General features: G+C 27.5%; 1 protein-coding gene and 1 pseudogene across 5 annotated transcripts; one reads left to right on the forward strand and one right to left on the reverse strand.

The window, feature by feature from the left end:
• Positions 1–16: 16 nt before the first annotated feature.
• On the reverse strand, positions 17–10,053 carry LOC145190203 (uncharacterized). 5 transcript variants are annotated; one of them, XM_090091734.1, is made up of 14 exons: positions 9,922–10,053; positions 7,585–7,630; positions 6,175–6,484; positions 5,857–6,023; positions 5,575–5,691; positions 4,609–4,737; positions 4,275–4,415; positions 4,045–4,111; positions 2,920–3,082; positions 2,613–2,838; positions 2,390–2,465; positions 2,021–2,070; positions 1,639–1,875; positions 17–144 (listed from the first exon to the last, which is right to left on the reverse strand). In XM_090091734.1, the coding sequence occupies exons 1-14, from the start codon at positions 9,949–9,951 to the stop codon at positions 77–79; spliced, it is 1,827 nt and encodes a 608-aa protein (XP_089947860.1). In that variant the 5' UTR covers positions 9,952–10,053; the 3' UTR covers positions 17–76. The 5 variants fall into 5 exon arrangements, with proteins under 5 accessions (XP_089947860.1, XP_089947861.1, XP_089947862.1 ...); XM_090091735.1 differs by lacking the exons at positions 6,175–6,484; positions 7,585–7,630; positions 9,922–10,053 and having other exon boundaries at positions 5,841–5,966; XM_090091736.1 differs by lacking the exons at positions 17–144; positions 1,639–1,875; positions 2,021–2,070; positions 2,390–2,465 and having other exon boundaries at positions 2,671–2,838; positions 2,927–3,082.
• Positions 10,054–13,786: 3,733 nt separating this feature from the next.
• Positions 13,787–15,781, forward strand: LOC145186020 (uncharacterized; annotated as a pseudogene).
• The last annotated feature ends 13 nt before the right edge of the window (positions 15,782–15,794 follow it).

The raw sequence follows: 15,794 nt of genomic DNA on the forward strand, positions 1-15,794 counted from the left end.
CAAAAAGCAAAAAATATTTATGCTACAAACGCGTAAAATAGTGAATTTATTTACATAAACTTGTTCATAATGTTTGTTACCACTTTACTTTTTGTAACCATGTCTCATTTGATGCGTTTCGAAAGAATAAACCAGTTTCATTTCCTAAACAAAATTTTCTAATAGCTTGAAAAGGGTGACATTTAATGGTTCAGTATTTTTAATGAGTTGGTCTGTATTTTTTTATTAAGTATTTTATTGAAATGGTCAGTATCTTAATTAAATGGTTACATAATAACATTTTACATATTAACTGCCAGTTAATTAATTTAGTTTTCAGTTTTTATTTAAATGGTCAGTAAATTAACCAAGTAGTCAGTTATGTAATCAAAATGATCTGAATTTTAATTAAAATGATCTGTTTTTTAAATAAAACTATCTTTATTTCAAACTAATATTTGATGATCTGTAACTTAAGTAAAATGATCTGTAATTTAACTAAAGTATTATGAACTTTGACCAAAGTAATTAGATAAAATTTACAAATAAGACTACCATTTCTATCTGAGCAATGAACAAAGAAAGTTTAAAAAAATGGAAAACTTTGTTCCAGAATACAAGTCCTTTTGTAAAGAAGAAATTGAAACAATAGAAGAGCAAGCATCATTGAAATAAAGAAAACAGAAACAAAAACGTGAGTGGATAAGATGTGAAACATACCCGAATAAGAAAGATACAATTTCAGGTAAACTACTTTTAGATGATCAGACAGCTTCGTCTCAGACAGTAATGTCCATTACAGTTAGGTCAACAACCTTTTAATAGGTGAATCAGCTGATTATTTCTTGCAAATGATGAAATAAAAACTACTCATACAGAAATAGATTACATAAAAGAAATGAAATGGAAGTCTTTGATCAATTTAAAAAAGAAGTTTTTAAGGTCCGGAACATAACTATGATTAACAATAAAGAGAATTAGTCACATAATCTATGTAGTTGTCCCGATTTCTTTAAGAAATTCATGTGCAAACATACAGTTGGTTTTGCAATTCGAATGAAGTATTGTAAACTCCCACCGGCAGCAAAAGACGTTCCTATTGGTGAAAAAAGAAAGCATGGGAGACGAAAAATAAGCTACCAAAGCATTACTAAGTAACTTATCGCATTTTAATTTGTTAAATATTTGGAGATCAAATACTTTTCAAAAGTGTATAAATAAAGTTTTTACTAACCAACTTCTGTTTTACTGACCAATTTTAATTTTTATATTGACCAATTTTATTTTTAAACTGACCAATTTTATTTTTATACTGATCAATTTTATTTTCATACCGTCCAATTTTAATTTTTGTACTGACAAAACTAAAGTGAAATACTGACCATTTGTTTAAAATACTGACCCAAAATTATATATATACTGACCAAAAAATACTGCACATTTATTTCAAAAAATGCTGACCAATTCATCACAAATACTGACCAATAAATTTGTACTGGTTTGAAAAAATCCATAAATGACGATTGGTAAAATTCACTTATATCAATATTTAACAAATTAGAAAAAAAACAATGACATCTAATTCAGAATTGGTTCAAATTTACAGGATTATTTAAAATACTATTGATTAAATTAGGTTTTGTAAGTATAAAACATTACCCATCCATTGCTTTGATCCTAGAGTGATTAGTTGATACTCGTCATTTTCTAAGCTTTTCAAATAGCTATAATCTATATATTTTGATACATTTTTAAAAAACTCCTCATTGGTTAATGCAATCCACTTTTGATAATCTTTACTGAACGTTAAATACATTTTATGATTGCGGTGTATTGCGTACAACTCATTAGTTAACAAGTGATGCCCAAGAACTGAACCCAGTCGAAGATCTGAAGCTGATGAATACTTATTTATGACACTTTATTAACATTTTTTTTTTAGCACTTGTTCTAAAAATTCTCTATAATACAAAAAAGCCTGAAATTACAGAACAAGGTTCGTAGAAATTTGGAAGGTAATTATAATGCCTAAAACTTCTACCTTCCCATGAGTGGCCATCATCATTCGAGAAGTAGCATGCTGCTTCAGTGCTAATGAAAAGTTAAACAATATAAAATGACCAGAATTAACTTTTTAAAAAATATTATATCGCTTTATACTTCAAAAACAAATATTCGATAGCTGTTGAAGTCTGTTCTATATATATATGTATATATATACATATATATATATAATATATATATATATATATATATATATATATATATATATATATATATATATATATATATATATATATATATATATATATATATATATATATATATATATACATATATGATTGTAACCAATCTAGTAGTTTTGTCTAACGTAAACGTTGAGTAGTATAAAATACTCAATAATAGCTACCTCATGACATGCTGACTCTTACAAACATAGACAAATGAACTGGATTTATCCCAGAAAATACCGCGACCATAATTTTCTAAATCAATAGTTATATAATATATAATTTAGTACAATAACATATCAATTAAGCACAAATAATGTAGAAGTAATAAGGTTATGATTAAGATATAAAAAAGCTCTCAACAGAAAGGAGAAAACTTCAATGATAACAAATGATAACAACCTGGAAGTCCCAAAGGATCTTTGTTGATCTTTAAAGATTTACAATTTGTAACACTAACTTTATTTTGATAGCTTTTAAATAAACTCCAAGTCTTTTTTCCCAAACTTTGAAAAGTCACTTTGACGGGAACTTCTATGGTAAAGACTTCATAAAGGCATATTTCATTATGAATTGTTGCATTAACATTTTGAATAAAGCTGCTATTAAAAGTGAACGTTTCTTTAAGCTATTAGAAGAAAATAATTAAATAGCTGTATTAACATGGACAAAGGTTCCCAAAAATAAGGGATATAAGATTCAAGCTTACAATGTACTTAAACTGGCTCAGCATAATGCTTTTAAATCCTTCCAGGTCACTTTTAGAGGACACCGAAACATATGAAGGGATAAAGTATTCAAAACTGACGTTATAAGCATTCACCAAGGAATCAGTAAGGTGATGTATTTCCAAGGAAAATGTCAACAACTTTCTAAAGTTTTAAAATTGCCATTTATGACACAAAACATATATCATTATGTTAAAACAAAATAGAAATAACGATCGATCATTATGTTAAAACAAAATAGAAATAACAATCGACCAAACAAATGTTATAAACTAATGTTGTACATAAGATGATTTAAAATATATCCTTAATCATCTCCCATTCTAAAAATGGGATTAAAAGTTGTTTGTGGTTGAGATAGAAATGCCATGACGCCACTGCAAAATGGTTTATATCAATTTAAGTATAATCTGATAAGTATGAAAAAGTCAATTTTTGGTAACAATTTAAGTCAAAATTTGATATATACTAACTAAAAGGTGTATAAGAGAACGAGAAGAGGAAGGGAGAGGGAAGACTGGAACTAGTTTTGATTATTTAGGACGCATCGTTGAACATATAGTAGATTGATGTAACTATTTACTGATGGATTCAATCATTTTTGGAATTGAATTTTTGTAATTAGACTTTGCATATATTATTGGAATTATTTTATTTAGATTGCTCCTTTTTTCTCTGGTGTCTGTTTTGTTTTACTGTCTGGTATGGTTGTGAATATTTGCTATGTTTACATTGAAGCTTGCGTTTTTAAGAACTAAAGCTTTAAAGATTGTTAAAGACTTTATTTTCTAAAAAAACTCAAACATTGCTGTGCTTTTTACCGTTTATTTTTGTTTTGTGTTTTTGTTCTTTTTTTATTCTAATTTATTTAATTTTTTTTAAAAATTAGGCTGTTAAAACTGCTTCATAAGGTATGAATTAATCGAATTTCCTACGTCTTTTTAGTAAATCAGAGCCTTCCAAGGTTTGAAAACTCTATAAAAAATAACCTCGTACCCATAAAGTTATACTTGCAAAAACAGCCTCTAATAATTTCCTACCAATAAAGTTTAACAGAGTTAACAATACTTAACAAATTAAAAACTTGGAAAAACCTAATCTTTTACCCCTCAAGTGATCCACGGAAACTCACATTTAAATTTGGTTTGCAGTTAAGGTCTGTGGTTATCTTTTCTAAAACGAAAATAATATTTAATGTAATGAAAATATTATGCGATTTTATATACTCAATAGATTACTAAATATATTGGCAGTAAATTATAGCACTATTAAGAAGTATTTTGTTAACATATTTTAAATGCAGAAAGAAAAAGAAATCAAAGGTTCTTGAGCATACCTTCACATATTTGTCCTTGTATATCAGATCTTAAAACCCAACACTCATTGTCACAAGAGCAATTATAACCTTCCATTGTATTGATGCAGTTTATTTTGTCTCCGTAGCATTTATGAGTTCCATCAGCGCATTCATCGATATCTGTAAAGTTTAAAAACAAATTTTGCAAATGATAAAACAGAATGCAATCAGATTAAAGCATCTTTTTTTCAAAGTTGATGCTCTTGTAATTTATTAGAAAAAAAATTATGGAAAAAATATTAAAAATAGTTTAAATAAATAAATTTTTACATTAACCTACATTCAAGTAGTACAAGATAAAGTTTATGCCTACCAACACAACTTTGACTGCCATCAGCAAGTTTCCAAAAGCTATTGCATGAACATTTATAACTACCATCAGTGTTAACGCATTTGCTGTTTGGAAAACAGCTGTAAGTCAAGTCAGAACACTCATCGATGTCTAAGAAAGTAATCTTAATCATTTATTAATCTTATACATATATGTTAGTCGGGTATATATGTTATTCGGGTGGCAAAGAAAAAACTTTTCCTAAATGCTAAAATAAAAGAAAGGGTTTGTTATTTTCCTAAATGCGCAAAAGTTGGAAAATCAATAAATGGAAACGGTGTTCTATACAGGTAATGCAAAGGTCTGTAGTAAGTGTCTTCACCATGTTCACTGAAAAGACAGCAAAAACAACAGAGAGAAAAAAAACCAAAAAGAACAACGGTGGTTCGCAAGTTACTCTAGGATGAAATTGATTAGCAAGTGTAAAAATTATATTTAACTAGTGAGAAAAAGCTATTAAGGACAATCTCAAACAAGTTTAAAATAATCTCAAATTTGAAATGATTCAAACGCTTGTTAAGAGGACAACCACGTTACTACTTTAACAAAAAAAATTTAAATAAAATATTTCATTACTCAGCTAATTTTTATCGAAAATCCATTTGAAAGGGATTAGTATATATTATCGTACACTTTCTCACATACTTATAAACAACAAAGTTTATGAAAAACAATGTTTTTTCCAATGTGGTCTAAAACTTTTGAGTTGTAGTGAAATTGGTAATTTTTACTGTTTAGGACTCATGTAAGTCATTGTATGTTTAAGAAGACTTTTTCCAAAAAAAATAATAAAGTATTTTAAAGAACATAGTAACATTTTGAGTTCTTTGTTTGATGTTACTTGAAAATCTTTTTTTAAAATCATAAACTTTTACTAGAAAAGGTTTTAGTTGAAAATTTAATTCTGTGCACGAAGTAACCTTTATCAATATGCTAAATTAAAATTACCTTGACACGTATTATTGATTGCAGAATAACCATCTTCACAAGTGCAGATTGCAAAGCTTGTATTTACATATACACACTTTTCAAGTTTAGTAGAGCTGCAAATGTGTGAACACATTTCTTAAAAATAAAAAATAACTCTATATATCTTCTGTAAATATTTGTGACACATCCTGTGTATATACAAGTGCTTAATCTATATTTGTTTTTAAATGAATAATTAAAAAAAAAGTTAAACAATTCGTTAAAATACTTAATTATTCACATACTTATTTCAAAACATACTTAAAAAACCCAATAAGTAATTTGATATTGGTCCAATAAATGTGTTATTAGGCATTTTAACAGCTAATGACATATAACCAGGACCACCACTGTTATACATTACAATCTCCATGTAGTAACTCTGATTTGCTTTCAAAGGAATTGGAAAAGAAGTTTGCGAGGTATATCTACATGTAAAATTGTTTTTAAAATATTTAATATTTGTGCAAAAATAAACTGAAACAAATTCAATAGTTGTTTCTTTTAGTTTAATTATTGCCTTCATTAAGTGGTTAGATTTTAAAAAATATAAATGGCTATAGAAAACAATCAAATTACGTTGTCCAAGAGTTGTGGTTCACCCATGATGGTTGAGACACAAGTAAATGAATATTGGAAGGATCATTGTCATCACTAAGATAAAATTGACAGATATCATCGCATGAAGTGTAAAAGACGTGATCTCCTCTCTGTGGTGTTACAAACCATCCACGCACTCTCTGGCAATAGTTATTCATCGAACTTGATACATCAATAATTGTTATGATACTGTAATAACTAGAAACCTTAGGATAAACTAAACTACTCCTCAAATTGCTAATGTTCACTTTCATACTGTAAAAGACTTCGTGGAATAACCCACGAGAATCTACAAAACAAATAACAAAGAAAAAAAAAAAGGACAAGTGTACAACAATTAAGTTATTCAATGTCAGTCAAGATTTGATATTATCTCAAATTTTTTAGCATAGGCTTTATTGCCATGTTGTATATAAAATATACAAAACATATTTTTTATCCGTATGTCCTAAATCATTTATTTCAATTGATAATCAGATATTTTTATACAATTTAAGTTATATGCTTACGTGAAATAATTTATGTCCAATAAAATAAGGAGCTAGGAGAAGAGATGAAGAAAACCATAAATAGAGGATTAGTTCACCAAAAAAAAGGTGATTTACGGCAATAAGTTTGATTTTATAAATAATGGGGTAATAGCAATCATACGCTCAGATAACACTATATTTGATGCTGCACATTTCAATTTTATAACTTGCATAACAAAGCCATTAAAATGAAAACCATAATATTTCTCCAAAAAACAAATAATTTCATAAATACAATAACCAGGAAAAATGAATAAAAAATTTATGAATAGTTGTTTACATTTTCAAAAAGTATTGTCATTTCTAATATTTTAAACAAAAAACATTTGATGCTTCAACAATCTTTTGAATAATACATTTTCTTAACTTTGAAGCTTAAACTTGATGGTTTTTAATTTTGCATTAATTTTGCATTATCTACCAAATAGAATAAATTTTTTATCTACCAAATGGAATAAATTTTCTATCTACCAAATGGAATAAATTTTTTTTGTCGCATAATATTGCTCAACTTTTTAATCCAAAATGTAAAGCTCACTAAAGAGATATACTTTTGTAACCGATGTTAACAATCCAGTTGACTTTTGATAGTTTATAATCATTATAACCTTCTGTGGTTAATTTATATATTGAAAATAACAATTAAAATATTGCATTAAATAATCAATCTTTTTAATTTAAATTAAATCATTAAGAAATTTACTAAATTGTTGATTTATTAACAGCTGGCTTGGAAGTAAAAATATAAATTCCAACTTAAAATTTTGAAAAGAAGCAACACAACTTGCTTTGGACAACTTAATTTTCCGAATTAGAGTTATTTAAAGCAAACAAATTTCATTCAGATTTTCAAACTTACAGTAAGATAACTTTTGACCATTAAAGCGTGACATGGAAATGGACACCTATAAAAGAATTAAGTATTGTGTTAGATCAAAATGAATTGAAAAGGAAAGCTGAAGTATTCATTTTTGTAAACGTTTTAAAAATTATTGATGGTACATTTTATTTAATTTGGATGTTTGATAACCATCATCCTTTAAATGTTTAGATCAAAATTTGTTGCAAAAATGACTGAAGAACTCATTTTTGATCACCTCAGATGTTTTTTTCGACATTTATAAAGAAAAATTTTTCAATAATTTAGTAGCAGTATATCATATATGGATCTAGAAATTACTCATAAACTCTTAGTCCTGGAGAAACATAATTACATACTCCACTAAACTATGATACTTATTTTCAAAATTAGGCTTAGTTTTTAAATCGACGCTAAAAGCTATACTGACATGGCTATACTATATAGTTTAAAATGTTGATCAAATATAGCGGGTTGTTAAAAGAAAATAGGATGTTTGGCACAATTTTAAGTGATTTTTCGACATTTTACTTTGTGAGGGTTTTTTTTTCAAATAGTTTGTACTTGGTTGCGTTTAATGTCTTACAGATTATTATTTAATTTGAATATCTTTTTAATTAATTTAGAAAAAATGCAGTAAATTTTTCTATTACATCTGATAAGCATAGCAAAACTATTGTTGAGAATTTCTCAAGAGTACCGATGAAAAATTAAGATTCATTTGAAAAGAATCAAGAATAGGTCCGGCTTTTGTTCAAGAGCCAAAAGATTTAATAGAATGCTAAAAAAACTTTAATATTGGGTGTCGCAACTACCCGGCATCAATTGAAAAAAGCAGAAAAGAAAGATAGTTGTTTTCAAATAAGTAAACTATTGAACAAATTCAGCAACGAAAATCTCTTGAAATATGGAAAATAATATGAAATATCTGTTTTTGTAGACCTTTTTGATTCCACAATTATTAAGGGCATAGGGCATTCAGGTAACTCCAAATTGGTTTGCGAATCTAAATCTGAGCAGCATCAGAAGAACGGTGTTCAGGTTTAGAGTAACAAGAGAACTATGAACCACCAGAAAATAAAAATCAAAAAAGAAAGTATTCAACAGGACCAAGTTACAGTCTAATTTTGTGGTAAATGAATCTTTAAGTACAAATAAATTATATTCTGTAAAAAGTTAAATGAAAAAGGTATTGAAATTGAAACCCCAAGTCAAATAGGAATATGAACTTTAACCATAACGTAAGCAGAATGCAAGAAGGATTTTATCACTAAAATAGTACAGAATGATTATTGCTGCCTTTCTTTCGATAGAAAGAAAATAAACGAAACTGAATACCACGTTGTGATGTTTGAAAACGAGAATAACAAAATTAACTTAGGAAATGTGAAAGTGGAAAAGCCAATAACATTTTTGAAGCTTTAGAAAATTGCTAAATGACTTTGACGAAAGGGAATACGTTGCTATAATATTGTGACACAACAGCAGTGAACACAGGAAAATTAATGGTGTAGTTGAAAAAATACAAAACAAAATGGAAAAAGAGGCTTTACTAGACCACAATATTTTGGATTTCAGCATCATGTTCTACATTTTAAAACATGATTTTGGTTACTTTTTTTTGATTTTTGAAGGATTTCATCAAAACTTATGAAAATCTTCAAAAAAAATTATAAATATGATGCTGAACCTAATTATTTTACAATTTTCTTTTGTGCATCTTATTGTTCTGTATGTCTTAGTAGATATATTGTTTTAAATTCGCTCATTTTCGAATCATCGATGCAGAGGTTTGAACCGTCATTTGCTAAAAGCCAATCCTTAACCTTGTGATTGACTTTCTTTCAAAAACTTACTTGTTTTACAAACTTTTTAGACCAACTAAAACTGCTTGCCATGTTGGAACTTAAAATACCGTGCTTAGAATAAAACGTAACAGGAATACCGAAGCATTGTGTAAAACGTAACAAAATTAGTTAAGTTTACCGTTAACTTTTTGAGGCTTTTGAATACGAGGGCAACAGTTTTAATGGAAAAGCAAAAGTTTCTATTGCAACAGATTCATTAGTTTAATTAATTGAAGAATTAAGTTTAAAGTTTCTGGGAGAGTTGCTCTCAAAGATTAAACGACTCTTAGAGCGATGCAGCAGTTAAATTAAATCAAAACGAAATTTGAAGAGTCGTTCTCACTTACCCAGTTTTCAATATTACCCCACCACACCTTACTTTGAAAAAGCATTTCTTAACAATACTAATCCTTAAGGTTTACTTTAAGAAGTTCCTTCTAATTGTAAGTTTTAAAGCAACAACTACTAAATAAAAAACAATCCTCTTTACCAAGAAAACAAATCCAATTTGAAACTGCATTTTAAAAAAGTTTCCTAAATTGTTTGAGCTTTAGAAATGTGAAGCTGTAAGTTTTAAGAAAAAAAAACTCTCATTTTAGGTTATTACAAACATTTATGAAGGGCTTAAACTTGTTGCGGATAATTTTTTTGATATCTTAGTAACGAGTCTGTAAAATATGTATGAAAACAATTCCTTATTCATAACTTGAAAAAAGAGTATAGAATTTTTATTTTAAAGAAGACAAAAATAAAACTGAATGTCTAGTTAGTAATCATTTTGAGTTCTAATCAAAGCTGCAATATATAAAGAGGTTTGTATTGCGAAATGCAGCTGTAATGGTGTCACTAGAATTGCTTGTAATATTCTCGAAAACAGTGGAAATAAAAACTTCCTCATTAAAAATTTCTTAAACCTGAAACTAATACAGATGAGACAAGAGCTTATATTTGGATGTACACGATTTTAGTTTAAGTAAATTTACATCGATACTCTGTTGAAGAGAAAAAACACGAAGATCATCTATTTTCTGTAAATTACATGAAGACTATCATGACATAATAGGCTCATCAATTTTATATTTTTTACTGGGATTTTTACCAACGATGAAATTTGATCCTGAAATTAATAATTTAGGATGAATTTTCGATCCCCCACAAGACATTGCAAATTTGAGAAAAGATTTTTGAAGCTTTTTTGATTATCAATTTTTTTCTTTCTCAGCGGATTCTTTTTTTCCCTATAATTTACAAATATTTTTACGCAAAAGAGTTATAGTTAAAAAAATGAAAATCCAGTAACGTGATTAATTGTAAATTTACAACTATCAAAATATTTGTAAATTTACAATTAATCACGTTACTGGATTTTCATTTTTCTGTTTCATTTGACTAATTTTTTCTTTCTTCTAATTAAGTCTTTTTAACTTTTTAATTTCTTTAAGTGATTAAGATCCTTTGAAGCTGCTTCGATGCTTTTCAACGATTGGGTAGGTTGTTCTCTCTCCAATGAATAGCAATATATGTCCTTCATCCCTTCAATAAGTTTGATACCTCGCTCTTCAAAATCGTTAACACAGAAAAGGTTGCATACAAATATTTCTGCAACGTTTTCTTTGTATATATGCCAATGTTCAACTGGAATATTTAGCCAATTCCATGGTTTGCTTAATTTTGATAAACGAAAACGAGTCTATAACTTTTTGCTAATGAAAGATGATAAAATATTATTATCTTTAATTAGCAAAAAGTCTAATGAAAGATAATAATATTTTATTATCTTTCATTTATGGTGACAAAGAAAAGCCTCTTTAAAGAGGCTTTTCTTTATCACCATAATTAGTATTAGGAGGTTTTGGTTTGTAAGGAGAGAATACTTTTAGTTTTGGTCTGTTTGTAAGTTTCTGAACTAATGACAGTTTTTTCTGTAAAACTTACAGAGTCGTCGAACAAGGAAAAGATTTCCAGATTCTTAGATAAGTATCCCAAGTATCAATCAACCAATGTGAAAGTTTTTTTGGCCAATAAATTAAACTTTCTTGTCAAATAAAAGAAATGTAGGTCGTTAGCTGGAGCAGCAACGGTATAATTACTGAGAAAATTAACTTAATTACTTCATTTAATGCAATTTTATAATAAATACTGAGAAATTTACTTAGTTACTTCATTTAAAACAACTTTATTAAATGCATTCCAATGAAAGTACCGAAAAAGAACGTTTGAAAAGTATTTATGTTACGCGTTATCAATGGAGTTTAAGAACAAAACCTTTTGTGGTATATGCACCAATAATCGTAATTTAATAAAATTTTGTATAGTTAAGACATTCCATGAATCCCGCTGAGAACCAATACCAATAATTGGTTTATATACGTTGCGCAACCTCTGGGCAATTTGTTACTTAAACTTCCAGTGTCTTTATCATTTAATATTTTTAGATCAAATGTTAGCACTGGTCAAAACCCCTGTAAAAATTTTTTGAAAAGTTTAAAACATACCAACCAATCATGATATACCATATATCGTATATATATGGTATACTTATTACCGTACAAGACACAGCTAACTTCAGAGCTAATGTTAAAAGACAATTAAAAAACTTCTGAAGTACTAACTCTGCATAATGAAATTCCAGGTTTTGTTTCAAAACTGTTAACTTCAAACGAAGCTCAACTTTAAAAAAAACTTCAGAGCCAAAATCTTAAACATATCACAGGCTTTGCTGCGTTTTGTAATGGAGATTGCGATAAAAAGCAATCTGTTTTTAATTTTAAGCAGTTTACTATTTGATACAACTTTTATGGATGCTTTATTACTATCAAGTATCAATTAAACCTTATGTTTATAGTCTCTTTCGTTTTCGATTCTTGCATATATGATCGCATTTTATTTCTTTAAGCTAATTGTGAACAAATTTATATGCGCGCATGTGCGGAACAAATGAGACATTTTTCTCATTTCCTTGCAGACATCTTATTTTCTGCATTTACATCATATTAAATATTTATTTAAAACCTTATATCTTTACTTGTATTTTATCTACAATCTCTTTTTTTTTTATTTATCCCTTTTAACTACAGTGTTTCTATTTTATGCATTTAAGTACTCATCAGTTACCGTAAACTGGGGTGACAGTACCTTATTCTATAACATAATGAGTTTTTATGATTTTTTAGTATATTGGATACTAAAATATCATGCTTGTATCAGTATATAATTTACATGTAATTGATATTAGATTTTAAGATTATTTTTATAGAGAGCTGAGCAGAATTTGAAACTAGAAAAGAAATACTAGAGGTTGCAATTGGCTTGAGCAAATCATCTTGAAAGTGAATTGCATAAAAGCTAAAAAGATAATTTTAAGAAATCCAGCTATGACATTTGATGTGGCTTATACATGGCATATACCAAAGAATGCATAAAAAGTTGAGGGATTTAGGTTCTGATAATCTGCGTCAGAGTACATTTAAGAAGGTGTTGCCAGACTGAAAATATCTTGGTTAGTAACATAAATGAAACTTACCAATATCACATTTATATTCAAAATAATTTGTCTCATTTTGCCCCACGACGGAACAAAATGAGAAACATTTTTTCAAATCTCTCATAAAAGAATTGAAAAACTCAAAAAGCACGAGGGTTAGAAAAGTTGTTTGAAACACGTCTAACGATGTTATTTAATCGTCAACTACTCCTAATTATCACACACATTTTATTGGATTCATAGACACTTTTTTTTTTGTAGGCATGCATTTGGGTTTTTTTATTTTTAGTTAGCACCTGGGTCTCTTAAACCGTTAGAACAAAAAAGAAAGAAAAAATTAGTTATAATATTAAACGGCGATTTTTTTTGGCTAAAAAATTTCAAAAACTTTTTTTGAAGAAATACGAAATTTTGTTCAAAACGTCCGAAATCTTTCATTTTTTATGAAAAGTTGAAAAAAATTACCATCTATAGCATTGAATTAGGACTATAAATATAAATTTATGTATTTTTTTTTTTTAATTTTATTAGAGTGTAAATATATATCATGCGTTTTTTTATAAAATCGCATGATATATATTTACACTCTAATAAAATTAATAAAATAAATTTTATAAAATCTGCTCTTTAAAAGTTATATAGATATTAAAATTCAATTTGTTAAAAAAAGTAGTACAAAAACTAGAAATAATCAGCTGGATAGACTAAATGACGGTTTCCTTAACTACCAATGTTATTACTTATAAAGATAAATTTCATTTGGATCTTAGATTCCAGTTTACAACTAAATGTCTAAATTACAGCTAAATAGTAGTTTTAAACAAAACAGACATAGAAATCACTGTTTTTTTAGTAAAATACATCTATATTTATGACATCAGTTATCAGAAGGTATATGTTGTAAACTGGAATTTTTGATACACACATTATGAACCCATGTGTAAATTTTTAGATCATAAGATGCCTTGTGGATGAAGTCTATCCACGAGTTTCATAGTTGGTTATTTTATTGGTATAAAGATGGTTCAGGAACCATTTTGAATTTTGTAATGTTATTCGGAGAAATTTAAATTACTTGGCGCGTAAAAATGAAAATAAAAAGATTATATTATTCACATTAAAGGGTTGAGAGTGCAATTTTGTTCAAATTTTAAACTAAACCTTTTTTGAATCAAATTATTTTTTTGTTGAAAAATTTAATTATCTAAAAATCATTAAATTTTGCTACATGTCATTTTCAATGACACGTACAACAATATTATAAATTTTAGAACATTTTAATAATATTTATTAAAAACCCTGACATTTGTGCCACAATATTTATGAGGTTTATCTTTATTAGTAAAAAGAGATAAAAATATAAAAAATTTTAGCTTCTTAAATATTATTTTATTATCTGTTTTAGTTATATTTAGGTCTATTGTCTTCATTTTATTACATGTTTTAAACAAGACTTCATTTTTTCATTCATCGTTGCATTTTTGTTGTTGGTGGTACAAAGAGTTTGTAACACAGGGAGATTATGGCAACAGTTGCCAAGACAGATTGAAGCACGTGGTACAGATTGTAACACGTTTTCTGAGAAGGAGGGTTGTTATACATTTTTATTGATGGCTGAAAATGTAACATTTAAAAGGTAATTTTTTATATAACTCAAATATAAAAGTGAGTATAAAATACGTGACTGTTGTTTTAATTTACAAAGATCATTTGCCATTATTATCATTAATGTCAGTACAGATAAAATAAATCATTATAGCATAACGTTAATATTTTTGTTTTGTAAAGATGCGGCAAAATAAAAAACTGCTCCAAATTGGCAAATCATCAATCAAAACGTGACACCAAATATACAGTTTATCAATCATTTTGGAAATATTCACCAGTTCAGCGACAATTAGATTCAGATAATTTGTTACAACATATTAGAGTATTTTCTAAACTAAATGAAACTAAAGGTTAGTAACAGGGTTAGTGACAATTATTTAGGGTTTTTTTTAATCTAGTGTGTGTACCTATGTGCGTTCAAGTGTGTGAATGGAGTTTTAATTTTGTTCAAGATATTTGTTTTGCAGTTGTGCATTAAAGTTGATTATAATAATTTTCATTGTTAACTTTCATGCACAAATAATTTTCTTTACAAATAATTCAACATTCATGTAAACATTCTAGCATATTTTTTTAAATCGGTTTAAATCTAGCGCTATTTTAATTTCGTTTTGTATTTTGGAATATGTTTAAATTTAATTTAACTTTTTTAGTACCACAGACAGAACAATTAACTAATGATACAGTGAACCTCAAAGAAGATATAAAAAGTTATTCAACAAAGTGTTGACGCTGCCTTAAATGAACAACCAGAGATTGAAAAAGAGTTCAATGCTTTGAACACCCGATATGAAAAAGCAAAGTCACCGATCGATCAAAAGCAATATGCAAGAACAAAATGGTCAAAGAACCCAACTACAGACATTATGGTTAATGATACAGCATCTTCAACAAAATATAGAAGTAGAGATGAGTCACGTGATGATATGGAGTTTATTCATGGTGACAGTGATGGTGCTATTACTCAAATAAAAGAGCAGTTTGCAGCAAATTACAAACGAGGAAATTTCCTTGAAAATTTATGTGGATCAATTTCAATTAGCTGTATGTCAAAAGTAAAGCTCTATAGACATTTGTTTATTCGTATAGTTAGTTTGAATAAGATTGCTTAAACAGATATATTACTGATGGCACGCTTCTAAATTATGTTATAAAAAACTATTTTGATTTTTTGTAATGATAGTATCGAATACTGTTTGTGTATATAATTTTTTAACATAAAATTTGACTTAAAATTTCTATTCAAATGCTTATAATATTGACGTCGTATT

This window comes from Hydra viridissima, unplaced genomic scaffold (genome assembly GCF_058129835.1).
Source record: "Hydra viridissima isolate aposymbiotic clone 2 unplaced genomic scaffold, HvirCarnegie_v1 scaffold_6, whole genome shotgun sequence".
Lineage (NCBI taxonomy): Eukaryota > Metazoa > Cnidaria > Hydrozoa > Anthoathecata > Hydridae > Hydra > Hydra viridissima.